General features: G+C 39.0%; 7 protein-coding genes across 7 annotated transcripts in view; 4 read left to right on the top strand and 3 right to left on the bottom strand.

The window, feature by feature from the left end:
• The window catches only part of CBG14931, a gene marked incomplete at both ends in the record, with an annotated part of 13205 nt that extends 8861 nt beyond the window's left edge, over positions 1-4344 (top strand). Inside the window, 9 exons of the mRNA XM_045242889.1 lie at positions 1-649; positions 701-923; positions 970-1440; positions 1491-1873; positions 1918-2607; positions 2657-2779; positions 2827-3990; positions 4038-4175; positions 4207-4344. The exon at positions 1-649 is cut by the window's left edge and continues 1218 nt beyond it. Of these exons, the coding sequence (XP_045095563.1) occupies positions 1-649; positions 701-923; positions 970-1440; positions 1491-1873; positions 1918-2607; positions 2657-2779; positions 2827-3990; positions 4038-4175; positions 4207-4344 (3979 nt within the window). The remainder of the gene's footprint in view (positions 650-700; positions 924-969; positions 1441-1490; positions 1874-1917; positions 2608-2656; positions 2780-2826; positions 3991-4037; positions 4176-4206) is intronic.
• A 275-nt stretch (positions 4345-4619) lies between these two features.
• Positions 4620-5005, bottom strand: CBG14932 (the record flags this gene model as incomplete). Its single annotated transcript, XM_002639067.1, has 2 exons — positions 4620-4906; positions 4957-5005. The coding sequence occupies 2 exons, from the start codon at positions 5003-5005 to the stop codon at positions 4620-4622; spliced, it is 336 nt and encodes a 111-aa protein (XP_002639113.1).
• A 361-nt stretch (positions 5006-5366) lies between these two features.
• Positions 5367-6369, top strand: CBG14933 (the record flags this gene model as incomplete). The annotated part of the gene is made up of 4 exons (XM_045242899.1): positions 5367-5388; positions 5440-5900; positions 5946-6052; positions 6096-6369. The coding sequence occupies 4 exons, from the start codon at positions 5367-5369 to the stop codon at positions 6367-6369; spliced, it is 864 nt and encodes a 287-aa protein (XP_045095564.1).
• A 180-nt stretch (positions 6370-6549) lies between these two features.
• Positions 6550-7541, top strand: CBG14934 (the record flags this gene model as incomplete). The annotated part of the gene is made up of 6 exons (XM_002639069.1): positions 6550-6714; positions 6761-6853; positions 6898-7077; positions 7126-7232; positions 7278-7341; positions 7383-7541. The coding sequence occupies 6 exons, from the start codon at positions 6550-6552 to the stop codon at positions 7539-7541; spliced, it is 768 nt and encodes a 255-aa protein (XP_002639115.1).
• A 185-nt stretch (positions 7542-7726) lies between these two features.
• On the bottom strand, positions 7727-10235 carry CBG14935 (the record flags this gene model as incomplete). Its single annotated transcript, XM_002639070.1, has 9 exons — positions 7727-7742; positions 7789-7911; positions 7958-8536; positions 8640-8750; positions 8797-9223; positions 9273-9780; positions 9825-9911; positions 10046-10130; positions 10180-10235. The coding sequence occupies 9 exons, from the start codon at positions 10233-10235 to the stop codon at positions 7727-7729; spliced, it is 1992 nt and encodes a 663-aa protein (XP_002639116.1).
• Positions 10236-11133: 898 nt separating this feature from the next.
• Positions 11134-14524, top strand: Cbr-rnp-6 (the record flags this gene model as incomplete). Its single annotated transcript, XM_045242919.1, is given in 8 exon segments — positions 11134-11229; positions 11276-11467; positions 11487-11645; positions 11689-11891; positions 11938-12364; positions 12695-12832; positions 12879-13583; positions 14069-14524. 8 exon segments carry the CDS (start codon positions 11134-11136, stop codon positions 14522-14524), a joined length of 2376 nt encoding a protein of 791 aa, XP_045095565.1.
• A 147-nt stretch (positions 14525-14671) lies between these two features.
• On the bottom strand, positions 14672-19449 carry CBG14937 (the record flags this gene model as incomplete). The annotated part of the gene is made up of 10 exons (XM_045242927.1): positions 14672-14957; positions 15003-15235; positions 15555-15774; positions 15821-15912; positions 16611-16768; positions 16870-17258; positions 18189-18297; positions 18353-18472; positions 18516-18713; positions 19326-19449. The coding sequence occupies 10 exons, from the start codon at positions 19447-19449 to the stop codon at positions 14672-14674; spliced, it is 1929 nt and encodes a 642-aa protein (XP_045095566.1).
• Between the last annotated feature and the right edge of the window lie 672 nt (positions 19450-20121).

The following is a 20121-nucleotide window of genomic DNA, read 5'->3' on the forward strand; positions in this document are numbered from 1 at the left end:
GCCAGCTCTGGTCTTATCGCTTCAAAAATCGAACCTCTCGGTACTAGTGAAGAAAGAACTGACATGCAAAGCATCGTTTAATGGATTCAAATGCTCATTTATAGACGATTTTGATGAGCAAGCTCTAACTCAAAGCTTTCTTGATGCTGCTCATAGTGATCAGTCCAATTGTGTTTTCTTTCCGGAAGGAACATACCAACTTTGCTCAAAAGCTGAAGCATCCAGTGGTCCTGCTAAGTGGACGCTCAGTATTTTTGCTGAAATGCAAGGAGTGGAAATCGATTTGGACACTCGGATCGGTAAGCAGGCAAAGCTTCTCGTGAATACGTTTTCGATGATTGGGAAAGACGATGAAGATGATATTTCGATTTGGGAAGATCAAGGAGGACTGGATTCTGACGAGGAAAAAGTAGATGGTGCTTCAGAACTTAAAAAATTGAAAGCGGAAGAAAAAGTTCCTTGGATGGAAAACAAGATGCATGAGCATTCGAGAGCTGTGTTTGAACTGGCTGCTCGAGGTGTATCTACCAAGTTGATTGAAGCTGAGAAGCACAAACTACGTCAGTATGAACTCATTCGGTTCAAAGCTTTCAGACGGAACATGGTTGAAAAATTGAGGAAAGGGACGAATGTAGCTAGGAACCATATGGTGAGTTGAAGCAGTTCAAGTGAAGTTAAAACAATTCTTCAAATTTTTCAGGAAACACCTCCTCCTCAAACTCGAAGGGGATCTTCTTCAAGAAGAAATTCGTCAGCTCGTACAGCAGCCGCAGGAAATCAGTTAAAAGAGGATAACACACAAGAAGTGACACCGATAGACAACGAAACTGTCAATTTTAACCTGGATGTCAAAGTGAATATCAACAGAGGAACATGCACAGTCAGAACTGGTAAAAAAGAAGGTTCAATGCAAATGGTTATACGTAAGTCATTTGCTGTTGTTCTCTCGCTCAGACAATAATGTTACAGCTGGAGTCAGAGATCCATTAAAACGACTGAATCTGGGAGGAGGTAAAGATTTCAAATCAATGTTCGAACCCCAGGTTATTACAACAACCACCTTCTGTATTCCAAGTGTAGAAATCAAATGCTATCACGTCTCGGATCCTTCAAGTCGTATACCCGATCAATTCAAGCAGGATAAAAAGACAAAGCTATCAAGGGAATCATCTAAAGTTGCGGACAAATTGTACAGAGATTTGAATAACAAGAGTGCATTTGGAAACAGCTGCGTCAATGAAAACTCCACTTCTCCTTCACCAAAACGAGGATGCTTCTACATTTTCGTTGGACTAGCTTCAATGCCAAAAGAAACGGTTGTCACTCCACATTTAGCTACATACCTGGAACAAGTTCTTGAGCCATTACCACCTTCTGCAGTATTCCAGTCTCAAAATACCACTCGAGAAGCATCAGTTATAGATGATGGGAAAGGAGAGGGTAACTTTTCGAAATATATCTAAAAAGAGCCAACCTGATTATTTTTGTAGGAAACAACGAAGTTCACAATATAGTCGCAATGGATACTGCCGCTTTCCCGATAGACTTTATTTTCTACTTGGATGTTCAAAGTTCAACAATCCGGTTTGACGGTAAACAACCGACTTCTAGAAGCCAAGCACAAGCTGATTGTCTTCTCACCCTACCACGGCTCACTCTCGAACTGACTTCAAAACGAACAAAAGATAACATAGACAACTACGTTGGAGGAATTCACATTTCTGGGCAGTTCAAAGGTTTTATGTTGAAGATTTATAATCCACTAGAACCGGAGCGAGATACTGCACGAGCTCTTCAGTTGTCATTGGATCTTCTTTCATTTGTTATCTCCAGAAACAAGAATTCCTCGACCGAACCGGACAATAGAGTTCGAGTAAGTTTCTATGAACTTTACAAAATTTAAGGTTGTTTTTTTAGTTCGTTCTTTCCTCTCAAATCAGCAAAGCTTCATTTGTGTACAACTTCCGACGCCTTGGGGAGCTAATACAATTCCCAAAGCCGTGGTACCGCGCAGCTATTGCAAGACGCGTCTTTTTCGGCGACCAAGCTGCCCCGCGACAGAAAGATGACGGCAGTGACATCACAGGAACCACTAGAATTCGATTCCCGACAGATCCGAAATCTCTCCACCCACCACTAAGCACAGTAAGCACTGGTTCCGGCAGTGGGCTTTCTCATCAAAAGAAGCCATGGACTGCATTGGTGTTGACGGCAATTCAATGGAACGAGTTTGAAGTCACTGCTTTCATGTCCAACACAATGGGAAAGACAACTTGGAAAGCTGTCGATGGAAAACTATGGGGAGATTCCAAGTTGAACTCTTTAAATGAACGAAACATCAACGTACATTTCAACCTCGGATCTAGTGAATTATGTGCAAAGGATGGAGCAATCAGTGGCATCATCAAATTGAACAGTCTGAAAATAGACGCCCATCATGTTCTGACAGCTGATATCAAAAATCCTCCTAGCAACAAATTGAAGGTTCGACTCGACTGGATAACAGCTAATGTGGAATGGATGAGTCGTAGAGTCTTGATTGCAAAATGGAGTGGCCCCAGTTTTCGAGTTGAAGATTTCTATTTGTCAGGCAAAGAGAATGAACTGGTGAATTATAACACTTTCTAATGGTATTTATTCAAATGTTCTATTACAGGATGTTCTGATTGGACTTGGGATGAATGTGAAGTCTGCATGGGATGATCTTCAAATTGTGATCACCAAGTCGACCGTGGATGATGTTGCAGCTATTGTCCATCGTCTCATTTCATTCATCGACGTTAGTTTTTAAATATTTGAGATCCTTTCTGAGTTTCCCAATTCCAGGAACAACTCAAAAACTCGCGAATTCTTCTGGGCAATTTCAACACCACGACAAATCTCAAAAAGCAATCAAAAGCTCCGATTGAAACCAGAAAACCGACAACTCATTTCTGGGAAAAAGTGATGGACTACATGTCTGAAATGCAAATTAATGAGCAATTGATGGGACTGATGGAGAAAGAGGGAGCTAAAGTTGGTGGTCACATGGAGTTGAAAGCGAAAGGGATATCTTTGGTTCTAATGAAAGGAGATATGAATTCGGACACCTGGGCAGTATTCCATCTTCGTGATGCATTGATTTCATTCGATCCCGAAGCAAGAATGGATTTTTTGGACAGTACATCGGCTCAACAAAAAATCGGGATTCTTCTTAAACAAACTTTCTGTCTTCAACTTGGTTCCACTGAGGACAATCATACCGAAAATCGCGCGAATGTTTGTAGGGTTCAAACAAGGTTCAATAATTCCAGTCACTTGCAAAAAACGGAGGATATATTGAACTTTTTCATTGGAGATGTTATGAAAAGTATTGGTTCTGATCCTACGGATAAAAAGAAGAAACAGCTGGATGCAGTACAATCCCCAAGTTCACCTAACGAAAATACTGCGAAGTCTCCTTCAACATTGAGTTCCTTCGGTAGATTCAGGTCTCCAGCGTCTGCAAAGGTAACTCTTATCTATATTCTTTGTTTTTCAAATGTATTCTTTTTTCAGAACAAAGATATCGGCTCTGCTACTAATCACAGTGTTATGGAACTATTCCAATTCCCCGGTCTTATTGCTACAATGACATCGGAACAACTGTGCGGTGTAGATGATGGAGATAAATACGAATCCGTTTTCCAAGGAGAAATGAAAGTTTTCACATCATTCATATGCGAATTCTTCAGTGAAGTCGCTATCGAAACCAACTTCAATGCACAAGTCTCATTCTTACCCGAGCTTCTGAAGAGCTATATCAAGGAATCGCATAGCGCGTCATCTTCCTCTCATTCCTCGCACTCTTCTCCTGCAGTGTCGTCCAGTAAAGAATCAATCGGATCGGAAACGAGCAAGGACTCTCGAATTTTTATATGTCAAGACTGGAAAGTAGAGCCGAAAGTTCGATTCATCGATAGAATCAAATGGACACCGCCGGTCGTAGATGATATTTTGAAAAAGCTTCAGGTTTTAAAACTATCCACATAAATAATCGTAAAAATATTAATTTTCAGATCTTCGACCACCGAAACACAATTCCAAAGGTTATTCAGCGAGCCGTTCTTGATCCGTTAGATGCTACTCTTGCCTCTTCCGTAATTGCAAGTTTGCAAATAGTTGACAATAAGAAAACCATTCAAAAATTCAAAAAGGTATGAAAACCATGATAACAAATTCTTATAGTTTTTTTTCCAGAGTCGAGCGGACTCCATTGCTCCTACACCAAAAAGAAGAGATAGCCGGCGTTCTAGTGAAGATGTGTCAGTTTCAATTGATATCCCTGACATTATGGCAAAAATGCACGATGCTTCTTCAAATTAATTTAATTGCAATGTACTTTTATTTGTATGATATTATAAAACTTTCATCCATCCTTTTTATCTGATTCTAGTCATGAATTTCAGTTCCCCTTTTTTATGTATGTTTTTTTTTCTAGTCCTTTTTGCTTTGATACGGTTTTTTGGCTTTAGCACAATCTCAGTAATATGCTTATGTGATATTTCTTTCTCCTATTTGCAAGATGAAATCGTTTTAATTATTTATTCAAATCTTGACTAGATTGTATATGACTTCTTTCAAATGGAATGACTGATATCTCATGCTGAGCCACATGCGAAGGCAGATAGAATTTGAGTTTGACCGGGCACGCTGATCTTCCATTTCGATCCTTCACATTTTATCGATCCCTTTGAACCAACTTTGCTCATTGGAGTCACAAATTCGTTTCCTTGTTCATTGTAATACCAGACATCAGACCCAGAGGGACACTTGATAGAATACACATTACCAGAACCAGATACAGCTTGAGAGGAAGGCGCGAAATCACAAAGTGGACAGTTCACTCTACGAGGAAGATAGATTGACGAGATGCTAGGACATCCCCCTGTAATTTAAGCATTGCCATTTCCAATTCTAGCACAAAAGAACACTTACCATGTGTGGTGGTGATTAAAACAGAAATCAGAACAACGATCTTGATCATTCTAACTTCAGTATCGAGTTCACTTCCATTTGACCGTCTCCTTTAATACTGGTTTTTTTTGCGAACTTTCATTCACTCCGCCCATTGTTCAACAGCGCAATTCCTTCCTTTCAAATGATTGATTTGCTTCCGTATTGAGAAAAAAAAAGATAAAAATTGAAACGATAAGGGTGATTCTGATTATTATTGATTCAGGCAAAAACGAAAATTCGTGCATTCAAGGTTTCATCCAGTATTCATTTAAATATCTCAATTCTTTTTTCGTTGGTGAGGATCTGAATAGTGTTCTATAGTTCTTCATCATCCAAAATCGCAAACTAAAAACTGCAATTTTTCAGCAGGAGTCTATTTGTACCTCGAAATGCCGGTCGCCATTATTACTGGTTTGTTAAGATTGCGTACTATTAGATTGTTGTTATCAGGATAGCTTTTAGGTGCCAGTTCTGGTATTGGCAAGGCAACAGCTCTACTCTTGGCCAGAAATAATTACAAAGTTTCGCTAACAGGACGTAATGTGAAAGCTTTGAACGAGCTTGCTGGATTAATTGCTAGCGCTGGAGGAGATAAAAACGATGTGTTAGTGACTCCTGTTGAGTTGTCTTCCGAGGAAGCTCCAAAGACGATCATCGATGCGACTGTTCAGAAGTTTGGTAGGATCGACAGTCTGGTAAGGATGTGTTCAAATATTAAGAGGACGTGTCATGTAGAAATTCAGATTAACTCTGCAGGAATCCTGCGTGCCGGTCCAGTGCTCGAATCAGGAATTGAAGTGTACGACGAGCTGATGAATGTGAATGTCCGTAGCTTGGTCAGACTGACTCGTGCCGCCCTCCCCCATATCATCAATACCAAAGGGACTGTTGTCAATGTAAGCAGCATCAATGGTCCATGTCCGGTATCAATTTCATAGCTATGCTGAACAACCAATCGTTTGTTTCAGTTCCCTAATGTGACGTATTACTGTATGTCCAAGTCTGCAGTAGATCAATTCACCAAGTGTTTGGCTCTAGAAATGGCTCCAAATGGGGTCCGTGTAAATGCGGTTTGGTTAGTAATTTCATCAAATTCCAAACCATTACACATTTTTTAGTCCGGGAGTAACAGTGACCAATCTTCATCGTACATCAGGCCAAGATGAGACGACCTATTCCGCGGTAAATTGCTTGTTTGACCTTGAAAAGAATTCTCTCTGTTTTCCTTTTCAGTTCTTAGAACGCAGCAAAACGACACACGCTCTCGGCCGTCCAGGCGAAGCCAACGAAGTTGCCGAAGCGATTTTCTTCCTTGCATCTGAGAAAAGCTCTTTCACAACTGGAGAACTTCTTCGTGTTGATGGTGGAAGAGGAATTATGCATCCACGTTGAACTGCTAAAAAGATTTTTGTTAAAATTTCTAGTCAATCTCTCGATAATATCATGAAGAATTGTTAAAGTATAAAGTTTAAATCGGTTTATATTCTTGTAGCTCAATGGCTCGATTCGATATCATCTATTTATTTTTATTCCACTTTTTTCAATAAGTACTAAAGTTTTCAGTTTTCTATCATGCCCGTTGCAATTATCACCGGCGCCAGTTCGGGAATCGGCAAAGGTACTGCTCTCCTGTTCGCCAAGAATAATTACAAACTTTCTCTTACTGGACGAAATACCGATGCTTTGAAAGAGGTGGCAGCTCTCTGTGTTTCAGAAGGGGGCCTCGACATCAATGATGTAAAGATGCAATGACAGTTTTAAATAGAATGGATAATGTTTGCAGATACTCATAACGGCCGTGGAGTTGAGTTCTGAAGAAGCGCCAAAAATGATCGTTGACTTAACCATTCAGAAATTTGGTAGAATTGATTCTCTGGTAACCATTGTTTTGTCACAAAAGTTATATTCCGAAATTTTTAGATCAATTCTGCTGGAATCCTGCGTGCCGGTCCCGTGCTCGAATCGGGAATTGAAGTGTACGACGAGCTGATGAATGTGAATGTCCGTAGCTTGGTCAGACTGACTCGTGCCGCCCTTCCCCATATCATCAATACCAAAGGGACTGTTGTCAATGTAAGCAGCATCAATGGTCCATGTCCGGTATGCCAACTCTCATATTTTTGAAATTTTAAAATATGACACCTTCAGTTTGCTGGTGTGACCTACTATTGCATGACGAAATCAGCTGTGGATCAATTCACGAAATGCTTAGCTCTGGAAATGGCACCAAATGGTGTGAGAGTGAATGCAGTATGGTAAGGGTTAACTGGAGTTTATTGACTTTAACACCCCATTTTCAGCCCGGGAGTTATCGTGACCAACATTCATCGCACTTCTGGTCAGGACGAAGCGACATATGCTGCTGTATGTAAAGGCTGTATAAGAAAAACAATTGAATTTTTTAGTTCCTCGAGAAGAGCAAAACGACACATGCACTTGGTCGTCCAGGAACAACTACAGAAGCCGCTGAAGCTATACTTTTCCTAGCTTCAGAAAAGAGTTCATTCACAACAGGACAACTTCTGAAGGTGGATGGTGGACGTGGCATCATGCATCCACGATGAATTCTTTTTTACGTTGCTATTGGAGATCTAACTATGTGAATGAAATTTATTAGAATTCAAATACTAATATGGTACAAAAAAAGTGACAAGAAAATATTGCACAGGATTCTGCAGGAGTACATCTTAAAAACATGTAATTTTCACAATATCGCACAGTCGAATGATACTTTTTGCGGAAATGTTGTTCAGAGAAGGAGAATTCTGGAAATAACATCATAATTTCACATAATATTTAATATTAACCCACTTTGCGAATGCCTTATGAGAGTTCTTCGATGCAATCTTCATATATTTTGAACATTGTTCTCCATCCAATGGTCTACCCAGAGTGGGAACTTCAAATTCACCCGGAGATGGATCCGCAAAATGGCTGAAAACAATATCATTGTTTGGGAACACAGTTTACTCCAACTTACTAAACTGGCGCCTCTGAATAACGTTGTGAAAACTGTTGCTGTGGTTCTTCTCTTTCTAGGTTTCCATTTCTGTTTGCCAGATTCGTAGGCATTGCGATGTTTTGGTGAGCAGCGTTTTGATGAGCATAGCTCGAAGCGTTTCCGTTTTGGGGCATTCTAAACTCGTTTCCAAATCTTATTTCACGATCTGCTTGTCTATTGTCTTCGTAGTGGATTGGACCATTTCCGTAGTTTTGCGCGTTACTTCTTGATTGTTCATCGACCATGTGGTGAACGTGGTAGCCACGAGTTCTATCTGATCTCTCCGTCGAATGGTTTCTCATGAAAGTATCATGATTTCGTTGTGATTCGTCGTTGTCGTAATGGGAAGAGCTCAAGAATATATTGGAGTTCTGTAGCCCAGGATCCACATCATCTTCTTCATCTTCATCGTCGTCATCATCTTCTTCTTCGTCTTCTTCCTCGAAATCGGCATAAGAAAGTACGACTCTTGAAAATGCCTCATTTCCGAATCCATTCGTACCACTGGATCCTCTCAATTGGTGAAGATGATCCAAGGTGATCGAAGGCTCTGATATCCTGCAAACATCACGATTTGCGAAATTCGTTTAATAATGTTTGTCTAATAAAACCAATCAATTTTTAAGTGTTTTCCCATAACAGGAGCTTCTCAATAACTTACATCTCGGGCAAATTTGAGCCAGACATATCTTCGATGCATGGTTCGTGTACTGGAGGGGAGTAGCGGAAATTTTGAAGACGATGCGCCTTCATAATGGTGAAAAAGTGATGACTGGAAAATAAAGAATAATTAGGTCGCTTCTTACTGTTCATATTACACTAATCTGGAGTTGTGAGCTTTCATACAGTTGTATCTTGTTGGACATGGAACCGTTTCGTGGTACTCGCAAATTGTATTTTTGTCCCTATTAGGAACGAGATTAGGGCGGAGGTACTGATTGTTAATATCTTGGTCGCTCCATCTTCTCGCAACCAGTAAGGAACAATAGTCCAAAAGAACGTCTGTGAAGTCTTGAATAGATACCATATTAAATTTTATGTTTTCGTTGAAGTAGGTTTGTCCCGTGAAACCGTGATACTTGGCAATGTTCTTCAAGCCATTATAGACAAATCGAAATTGATTCATGTCAACGAGTATTTTCGCATAAGGATATATATCGATGCGACTTCTCAGCCATTCGAACACACCGAACGGGGATTCTGGATTATGATCAGTCGATAGATGATCAATCCCAATGGTACTACCTGAGATTATTTATAATAAAAATAATATAACTGTGGAAATATGTCTTACTCAATTGATGCATCAACTCATCTAAATCCTCATTTTCGTTCACCCTTTCAGACATTGTTCGGTGATCGCGTTCGTCTTGTCCGAATGCCCATCGCTCGTCGAACTCCACGAATTTAGAGTCGCTGTAGATGATTCCCTCCTTCATATTGAATGTCGTGATGGCGATTTCAGCAGGATAACACAGCAATCTATTTATGTTATACTTGTACAGATAGACTATCGGAAAAACGGATATAACGTGGAAATTGTGTTCTGGACTGCAAATTCCGTTTCCGGAACGAAATTGAAAATTGGTAGATAGTCCAAGCTTAGCTTGATCCTTCTTTTTTGAACAAAACTGCTCTAAATCTTCATCCGTAATAACTTCGTCGATTCTTGTAGGAGGGAGGTTAACACTCCAATTCGTTGGTTGACTTGGTCCAGGATCTTCGTTTTGTTGACCGTTTGTCACCGTTGGGTTTTGATGCATCTTCTGTCGTTTGAGTTTGAGCTTCCTTGCTTTTTCTTTCTAGAAACAAAAATCGTTTAAGCAGCAACCATTGTCTAACATACCAGAACCAATTGAATGTTGCTATTGTGCGCCCTGACTTGTCTTTCCATCTCTTCTCGAATTCGAGCTTCTTCAGGATCAATTGATGCCTACAACACTAAGATTTAAAACTTTTTCTTTACTCCCGGAATAGTTTAATGGGGTTATTCGCGACATTTTTCAACCGATTCATGCGAAAAAAAATTATTTTCTATGTTAGGAAAACGATTAAGGAATAAGTTACCTTGAATGCTCTCCAATATACCGTCATAATGTCTTTATCTCTTGCATCTGTGTCATCGTAAGGTCTTCCGTTTTTCACACGAAATCTGAAAACCATATCGAATTATTTAAGTTTTCGGAACATTCTTGAATTACTCTCTCCGTCCATATTTGACGAGCCAATCCATATAGGATGCCCGTTTTCCAGACATTTTTTGTGGGTGGTGAAGACACCGTCCGACGTCTGACTCCGCACTTCTGAAAAAAACATTTTATTGCGTATTAGGATATTTTGTTACGATTTGTTGAGATAGAAAAAGCATGATCAGGAATATTCGGAACGGCTCTTTCGGAATTTTTCAGAGTTTCGATAATTCCGAGTCTCAAGATTTCGAAGTTTCTTTTCTTAAATTCAAATTTTAAAAGCCACTTTTAAATCACAAAAGCAAAAATTAGTGAAACAGGGATCGTAAATAATTCCGCTCGAAACCCGCAACAGAAATTTTCGTGTGCGCCTTTGACATACTGTAGGTCAGAACTGATTTCAAAAAAATTCAGAAACTTTGGAATTTTAAAATCAATTTTAAAATTTTTTTTCTGAAACTAAGAACGCGCGCAAGCTGAAAAAATGACGGAGTTTATCAGAACTAACTTGCGGCCTGCACAATAACGGTCAGAACTTGTTTTCACATATTCTCGATAATTTCAAAATGAGCGTAATTTCGAAATTTCGTTCTTCTGAAGAGTCGGCAGCTCGAGTTTACGAAACAATCGTACTATACGAACCTCCAACGAACGTATATAAATAACTTGAAGAAAAAATTTTCTTCCCAGAGGGATTGTTTAATAAAGTGTATTATTTTAATGTGTTTGAGATTAGCTGATAAAAACTCCTTTCGCTTCTCCCCGTAATTTTATGAGAACTCTACTTTTTGCAATGTGAATTAGCATCTGCGCTCTGCGCAACCATGGTCGTTTTTTTTCTCTCGATCGATTTTGCCACCCTCACGATAGAGCGCGCACACTCACTTGACAATATTTTCGAAATTCGGAAAACTCTTCCCAATTTAATCTTTTTTCTATTTCTATACTTTTCAGGCGCTCACCAGCATGGAAGAAAACTCTGGAGATATTGAGAACAAACCAGTTGTGGCTTTCAAATCAGCGATGTCGATTCCAATGCCAGTTTTGCCACAGGATGGAGAGGTAAATAAAAAAGAGTACAAAGCTATTTTCAAACGACATTTTACAGGTTTTTGTTGGTCCGGGAGGTAAGAAAGATGCACAAAAAATCGGATTAGGGTTGTCAAAACTGAGCTCGAAAAGAAAAGACGACATTCAAATGGCGAGAAAGTATGCTATGGATATTTCCATCAAACAAATTCTTCTCCGACAGCAGAAGCAGCAGCAGGAAAATGTAAGCGATTTTTCACAGACAGTTCAAGTAAAATATTCATTTACAGCAACAAAAACAGCAGATGTATGCCCAAGCTCTCTCAATCATGTCCAGAATTTATGTAGGATCCATTTCCTTTGAGATTCGTGAAGATATGCTTCGAAAGGCATTCGACCCGTTTGGCCCGATCAAATCAATCAACATGAGCTGGGATCCTGCCACTGGAGTAGGTTAAACATTCTCATCAATTCTTCAATAGATTTTTTCAGCATCACAAAACATTCGCATTTGTCGAGTACGAGATTCCAGAAGCTGCTCTACTTGCTCAAGAATCAATGAATGGTCAAATGCTCGGCGGACGTAACCTTAAAGTCAACTCGATGATGTTCCAAGAGATGAGACTACCGCAAAACATGCCACAGGCTCAACCAATCATCGACATGGTACAGAAAGACGCAAAGAAATATTTCAGGTGAGAAAAAATCCGATTTGTCATTCAATATTTCCTTATTTTTTAGAGTCTATGTGGCCTCTGTTCATCCAGATTTATCAGAATCCGAATTGGCTGGAGTTTTCGAGGCTTTTGGCCAAATCATAAAATGTCAGCTCGCTCGTACCCCTACCGGTCGTGGTCACCGTGGTTTCGGATATATTGAATTCAACAACATGAACTCGCAGAACGAAGCCATCGCTGGTATGAACATGTTCGATCTTGGAGGACAGTATTTGAGAGTGAGTCAATTTTTCAAACAATCACATCAGGGATTCACACGTTTTTCAAATAAAAATCATTTTCAGGTCGGAAAGTGCGTCACTCCTCCCGATGCTCTGTCGTATCTTCAACCAGCTGCAGTCACCGCGATTCCAGCTAGTGTCTCCGTTGCATGTGCAGCAATCACCGCAAAAGTCATGGCTGCAGAGGCCGCGGCAGCCGGTTCTTCGCCGGTAGGTGCTATGCTCTTCCCCAAGTCGCCGAGATGAAACTTGTGTTTTCTTTATTATCGCAGAGTTTTCGTCAGCTCTATATTCTATTCTACTGTGTAATATTTATAATAAACTTTTCATTTGGGAAGTTTGTGCTTACAAAAGTAGATGAAATGACAATAAATTCAGAACAACTGTTTTTTGATAAAGTCTGACATCTGATTTCATCAAATCTGCAATAAATTAGTTTTATTCACAGTAAACTTCGGCGAATTCACAATCTCACAGCAGACTCAATATATCAACAAATATCACAATCCAATCTATTGACTAAATCGTTTTTCATTTCAGAAACCAAACTCTGAATCTAATTCCCGTGCTGCTAGTCCTTCCCCTAAACAAGCTCAATCACCCCTCACACCATCATCCTCCCTTCCATCGGATATTGAAACCAAGGCAGTTATCAGTTCACCACAACATATAGATGATGTAAGTTTAAATCATTAGAACAAAATATCTGGGATGCTGCTTTCAGGCTACGCCAAACGCTGAAGACATACCACCTCCGCCTCCTCAAGTGGACGATTGTGTCAAAGAAGAGCCAATGGACATAGATGATGAAGAAGATGAAATGACTCCAGAAGAAGAACCGAAACCGATACTACCAACACCTGTTCTGCAAAATGCTATTGTTCCCTCACCAGGATTGGTAGCTCCGCCTGGAATCGGAATAATTGTTCCAACACCATCTTTTGCGGCACCAAAGTTGGAAACAAGTGTGCCAAAGGCGGATCCAAGCATTGAGGAAGAAGAATCAGGGCCTGGAAGTTCTGCAGCAACTAGCCGAGTGAAACTTTCAACTTCGCAAAGGAAGAAAATGAAGCGAGAGAAGCTGAACCAAATGACCTTTGAAGAGAAGATGTCCCAAGTGTTAAGTCAACAGAAAGCAGTCCAGAATCAGAGAATGGAAGATCCTGTGACATTTGGTGCATTGGATGAGCATGTAGCATGGAAGGATCCAACAAATGAAGAACAGACTACGGAAGACGGAAAAATGTTGGCTATCATGGGTCCTGGTCGTGGTGGCGACAACGTAGCGAGTATGGCTCTTGCATTGATGGATGGTGGATCTTCTTTGATGTTATCCAATAGTGCAAAAGCAAAAGAAGCAGCTGCTGCGCTAGGTTTAGAGCCGAAGAAGAAGAAAAAAGTCAAAGAAGGAAAGAAGATTCAACCGAAGGTATTTCTTTTTTTGTGTTTGTTCCATTATTTGATAAAAAAGAAGCTCGTAAATCTTATTGCCAAACTTTTGAGCCTATTCGGATACTCCATTAATTTAGCTCCGGGACATTTCGCAAGCGGAAATTTCGAAAGCGCGACAGTTCGAAAGTGAGCTATTTTGAAAGGCGACGTTTCGATAGCAGACATCTCGGAAGATTCCAAAATAATTTAATTCAAAAATTAAATTTTCAATTTTACGGCTTTCATATTGAGTTTTATCAGGAAAAACATATTTGAAAACCTTCAAATTGTTTTTGTAGTCTGAAATTCGTTTTTGTAGTCTGAAAAATCATTCGTCTGTATTACCACGGTTTCGAAATGACTGCTTTCGAAACTTCCACTTTCAGTAATGTCTTACTTTCGAATTGTCGCTCTTTCGAAATGTTCGCTTGCGAAATGTCCCGGAGCCATTAACTTGAATGTCGTTTAAAACTATATATTTAGCTCAACACTGCTCAAGCGTTAGCAGCAGCAGCGAAAGCGGGAGAGATGTCAGATGCGTTGAAGAACGAAGTGATGAACAGTGAAGATGCTTCCCTTGCATCACAAGAAGGTCTCGAGATTCGAGGAAACGATGCTCGCCATCTTCTCATGACCAAACTGATGCGTACGAACCGTTCGAACGTCATTGTTTTACGGAATATGGTCACACCATCTGATATTGATGAGTACCTCGAGGAAGAAATTCGTGAAGAGTGTGGGAAGTACGGAAACGTCATCGATGTTGTTATTGCCAATTTCGCCGCCAGCGGTACTGTCAAGATTTTCGTGAAGTACGCTGACTCAATGCAAGTGGATCGGGCCAAAGCAGCTCTCGATGGACGATTCTTCGGAGGAAACACCGTGAAAGCAGAAGCATATGATCAGATTCTGTTTGATCATGCGGATTACACTGGATAAATCATTCATTGGCATCTCATTCGTAATATAGTTGTAATTAACTGAGTTCGCTTAATAATTTGTTTTTTCTTTCTTTATTTAACCATACGAATTTTTAAAGCGGATTTGTATTTTGGAATAACACATTCAAAACAAATTAAGTACGATTTAATGCCGAGAGGTGCTTCTCCTAACGGTGAGGCTGTCAAAATTGATATCATCAAAGTACTTAAAGAGCCGATCGAACGTCGGCCTGTTTTGTGGGTTCAAATGAACACACATTTTGAATGCATCTTCGTAAACGTAGTCGGGAACAAGGTCGGGTTTTGGGAGAACGTATCCGTTTGCCAAATGTTCCAGAGTTCCTTCTGAATCCCATCCACGATATGGTGTTTTTCCGAGTGTTCCAATTTCCCAGAGAAGAATTCCGTAGGACCACACATCTGTTTTTGTACTGAAAATGGAATGTCTTGAATCAGAGGGATGTTCATATGCTTACTTGAAAATTTGTTCATCGAATGATTCTGGTGCCATCCACTTCCAAGGTAGTAGATTATCCGTCTTCATAACATAGTTTTCATCACCAATGTCGAACTTTCGGGCCAGTCCAAAATCAGCCACCTTGACACGTGGAACTCCATTCGAGGATACTTCTCCGACAAGAACATTCCGGGCTGCTAAATCGCGATGGACAATTTGATTTGCAGCAAGGTAGTCCATGCCAGATGCCACCTGACAAAGTTTTCATTTTTTATTTTCTTCCTCTAGTAGAATCCATCCCCAATGGCAAATAATTATGAGGGTACATAAATTTTGGGGTCATTGGGGTACAAAGCTAATTTTGAGGTACAAAATCCTCGATTCGGGGGGACGAAATAACTGAAAAATCCAAATTTTTTGTATCCCCGAATTGTTGTACCCTCCGAATTATGTGCCCATCCCAATTGACAACTTTGAGCTCAATTATTTTGTCAACTGATAGAATTTTGGTGTTATTATGATGCATCTTTTATCAATTCACAAATTTTTTTCGCTAAGAAAAAAGGTTTACCTGTGCAGAAATACTTGCTCCAACTAAAACATTCTTTATTGAGGTCTCTTCACTCATCAATGGATATGGCTGCAGCTTTTTAGCAAGTGATTGCAGCCACGACAGTAATGAACCGTTTTTCATGAATTCTGTTATTATTAAGAACGGCTTGTCTGTTGCGCAAACGGCCAAAAGACAAATTACGTTTTGATGAGCAAGTTTTGTCAATGTTTTTGCTTCTCTGTAAAATTATATATTTAGTGAGAAGTAATACTTTCTAGACATACTCCAGGAATTGATTATTGGCTAATTGCTCTGTGTGATTCGGTTTCAGAGATTTCACAGCAACGTCAACACCTCTCCATTTTGCCAGATACACCTGAAAAAGATTCAGCAGATGTGTGAATTAAAAATAAATTATGTTTTGTATTTTGGAATGCAGGTAGGCTTTTCTTTATAAATCACCGGTTTGAAGCTATTGAAATGAGGCTATATGAAATTGATTGGAAATCATTAGGTACTTCAATTAGAAGGGTACTTCTAACACTTTTTAGAAGGTATATAAAAAGATATTGAAATGCAATTTATTGATATCCAAGATAGATATCATACCCTCATTCCCTTCAATAGAAGACCACCCGAACCATTAAATTTGAGCTCAATTATCTCGGCCCCTGTAAAAGATATTGAAAAGTGGTAAATTGAAAAAAATGTTTTGATATTATAATGAACATTTTTTTAGTTGACCACTTTTTATATCTTTAACAGGAAATGAGATAATTTAGCTCAAAGTTAACGGTTTGGGTGGGCTTCTACAAGAGGAAAGAGGAAATGCGGTTTTTGGGAATTGATTTTAAAAATTTCCAATATCAAATCAAGCTTCTATTTTTGGCTTCTTATTTTTTCTATTGCCTGATATGCCACTAAACTGTTTTCGCATGTTGATAAACTGAGATTTTTTTCTCTAATACTATTGAAAAGCGAAATTTTTGTCAGGTACTGTGTTTCTTTTTTGATGAGTTCAGGATAATGCTTCATTCTCCAACTTTCCCCTGTTTTTCCAAATAAAGAACCAACCTCTCCAAACTGGCCTCGTCCAATCTCCTGAACTCTTTTCACTTCACTCCTATTAACTTGCCATTTCCTCATCGTAACGTATTCAGTTGTCTCCGTCAATGGAGGAGCTGCTTTTGTTAGTCTTGTGCAAATTTGTACTTCTCCTGGTACTTTCTCACCTGAAGCAACACTTCAATTTATAAAAGACGTATCCGAAAAACTTCTTCAAGAAATTGAATACGGAATACGTTTTTTCCGGAGAATTTTTTATAAAACTCACAACTAAAATGATTGACCAACTGTAATAGAGATCCAAAAGTGATCACAACTTGATCATGCCTATCTCGAATATCGAATCCATCATTGTTGGGTCTTCGATGAATGACATAAGCTCTGGGTGAGTCGTGGTCTGAATTGAAAAATGAATCTTTGAAAGAAGCTTTGAACTCACTGGAACTTCTAACTGTCAGCACAAATGTTCCTGTTTTAATGTTTTCTCGAATCAAAAAAGTTCCAATCGGAAGTCCTGGCTGCATTACTCTCTGTTCGGCGGTTATTGACGAAATGTTTCCAGCGAACCAGGGCTCTCGAACTTCAGCAAAAACGACATGGGACTTTGGAACGAATCCTTTGAACTGTCGTGTTTTACTTGACACATACCACCATTCACTAAAAATTTGAAAATTGTCTCTGTTGAAAACTTGGATTTCTGAAACACAGTTCCAAATACGTTAAGATAATCTCTACTTTCAAATAAAAAAAATATATTTTCTATAGACAAAGGCCAGGAAAGAATAGTTATCAAATGGTAAGGTTTCAATTCAAAAGAAATTGAAAAAATGTTGAACGAATTTTTTTTCGAGAAAACAATTATGAATCTACTATTTTGGAATAACTGACTGACTTGCAAACAACCTAAAACTTGTGTACGATATTTTTTGGAAAATGCTTGTTTGGGGCGTTCTTCTACAGTCATACAGCCACAGTAAGGCGGGGTTGCCGAAAAGCGTACGAACGGCAGCTGGAAGTTTAAGAGTTGGCTATAACTTGGATCTCTTAGCAAATGAGAAAACATTTGGGACAAAAAATTTAAAAGGCAATAATAAGTAATTTGACCTTAATGAAAAAAATCTATGATTTCTGATGAAAATGTGAGAGAAATATCTTTTTTCCGATTTTGTGAATTTTTAGTTTTTAAAAAACATTTTGAGCTGTAATATGGTTTTTTTTTCCATAATGGCCAGATTATCAATAATTGTCTTACTATTAACTACAATTTTTCTCCCGATTATAGCCAATTCTTAACATTTCAGCCGCCGTTTGTACGCTTTTCGGTAACCCCGCCTGTGCTTGCATACTCTAATAGAGCGCCACTCAAACTTTCGACCGGATTTATCTCGGTTTCTGTGAAAGATATCAAAAAGTTGTGAAACGTTTTTCAAATCATGATGAACATTTTGCAAGTTGACCCCTTTTTGATACCTTTGACATGAACCGAGAAAAATTGGCTCAAGGTTGAGGGCGAAGTTATTTTAGAGTGTTTACGGTATATGGAATATTTAGCAAGTTTTTTAAGTTATCGTTTGAAGTGTGTCTGACCTGTTGCTTTGAGATAAAAGATACAGCAAATCCCCTTCTTCAACACTTATCTCTTGTGGAGTTTGAGCAAGGAACCGACTTTCCACTACCAGAAGTTTATCATCAGGAGCTAGAGAATAACATTTTTTTCACTTTATTCAAACATTACGTATCTATTTTCCCACCTCCATGCATGCAATGTACTGATCCACTATGCGAATTGGACTTTGAAATGGCCCGAGGTGTACATGGCACATTCGGAACACTTTTTGTTGATGTGGCTGATGGATGACGAGAGAAGCCATCTGAATGGAATTATTTGTAGCAAAAGCTTTTTCCGTGTCTTACTAGATGTTTTTGAAGAGTTATGTGAGGGAACAGGAGGAGGCAATAAAGTAGAATCTGATCTTCTCGGTGGAATCGGTGGACGATTATCAAAATTGGGTTGCGGTGGTGCAGAAGATCGAGGAGGTGGAGGTTTATCAGGAACGGCGATTGGTGGCGCCGATGGAGGCATTTTGGGGCGAGCTGAAAATCTCGAGTTTGCTTAAGCAATATCATTCCAAGCCCAAATACCCTACTGTAAAACCTGTAATGGAAGAGCCCACATACTGTCAAGTTTGAGTTTAAATATCTCGATTCCCATGCCTTTCTAATACAGGTTTATGTATATTTTTCATTTTTTTCTATTCAGGCCATCATTAGAAAATGTGCCACTTTTGATAACATCCAAAACTATCATTCTTATAATAAATAAATGAAGTTGTCTCTCTTTATCTGTGGCTCTGTCCGCAAATTTTTGAAAAGCTAGAAAATAAAATATAGATTCACATGACCTTTAAAAAGAGTGAGTCGCGAAGCGACGAACAGTAAAAGAAAAAGGTTAATTCTAGCTGTTTGAAGCGCCGGAGGCGCGGCAAACAGGCTGGTAAAATATGAAAAACTGATTTTTGTCAAGAAGTTAGAGAACACATAATGACGTGAAGTAGGTGAATGACAATAATTGTTCTTTTGGTATACCATTAGTTGTCACTTGGCAAACAACTAATGTTAAGAGGTAATTCGTAAGTTATTCTAATGGTGTGATGATCCAGGAAAATTGCTTGCAATCATATAAAAATTGATGTTAAATATTTATGTTATTGCTGAAAAACTTACCGGTCATCCCAAAGTTTGGTTGGAAAATCGGATCATCATTGTCAACATAGAAAGCAGCTCTGTGTTTGTTGTTATTACCTTCTTTCTTATTATAATTCTCCGGATGCGAGTGCTTGTGACCCATTTAGATCAATAAAAAACGAATTAGAAATTGTGAAGAAATAGTTTGCAGAGCACCTAAAAAACACGAGACTGAAACTCTCCTTTGACGTTGCACTGTATATTCTGTATGGCTTTCTCTTCCTCCTATTCTTACTCCATCTTCTTTTTTCTTCACTTTTCTCTCCCTCTTTTTTCTGATAAGCCTTCCACCATGTGCGGTTGTTGACTGTTGTTTAAATTACTCATCAATTCGGATGTATCACAAAATGGCTGAGAATGACGTAAGAGATTGCATACTCTGTTTCGTGGAGCAATCTTTTGATTCATGAGAGGAAATCAGAAGATGTGTTGGTTTCGAGAACTTGAACGAACTGGTTTGTTTCTGCAGTTCATCTTATCGCTTCACCATCAGCATCACTTACACTTTCAACAGACAAACATTTGAAAAAGGGAGATATAGAAGAAAAAGTATACTAGGGAATCTGAAATTGCTCTCAAACAGGAACTATTATATAGCATTTGGAGACACTGAAAACAAATATCGTTTCAGATTGAATTCCATTCATAACATAATGAGCTAATACACTTTTTCAGTACATTGATAAAACCAACGGACTGTTTGATTAGTGGCCAATGTTTATAGAAGAAGCTGGACTTAAAAAAGATAGTATATCGTGAATCCAGTGATAGAAGC

The sequence above is a fragment of the Caenorhabditis briggsae genome, assembly GCF_000004555.2.
Source record: "Caenorhabditis briggsae complete genome, chrI, whole genome shotgun sequence".
Lineage (NCBI taxonomy): Eukaryota > Metazoa > Nematoda > Chromadorea > Rhabditida > Rhabditidae > Caenorhabditis > Caenorhabditis briggsae.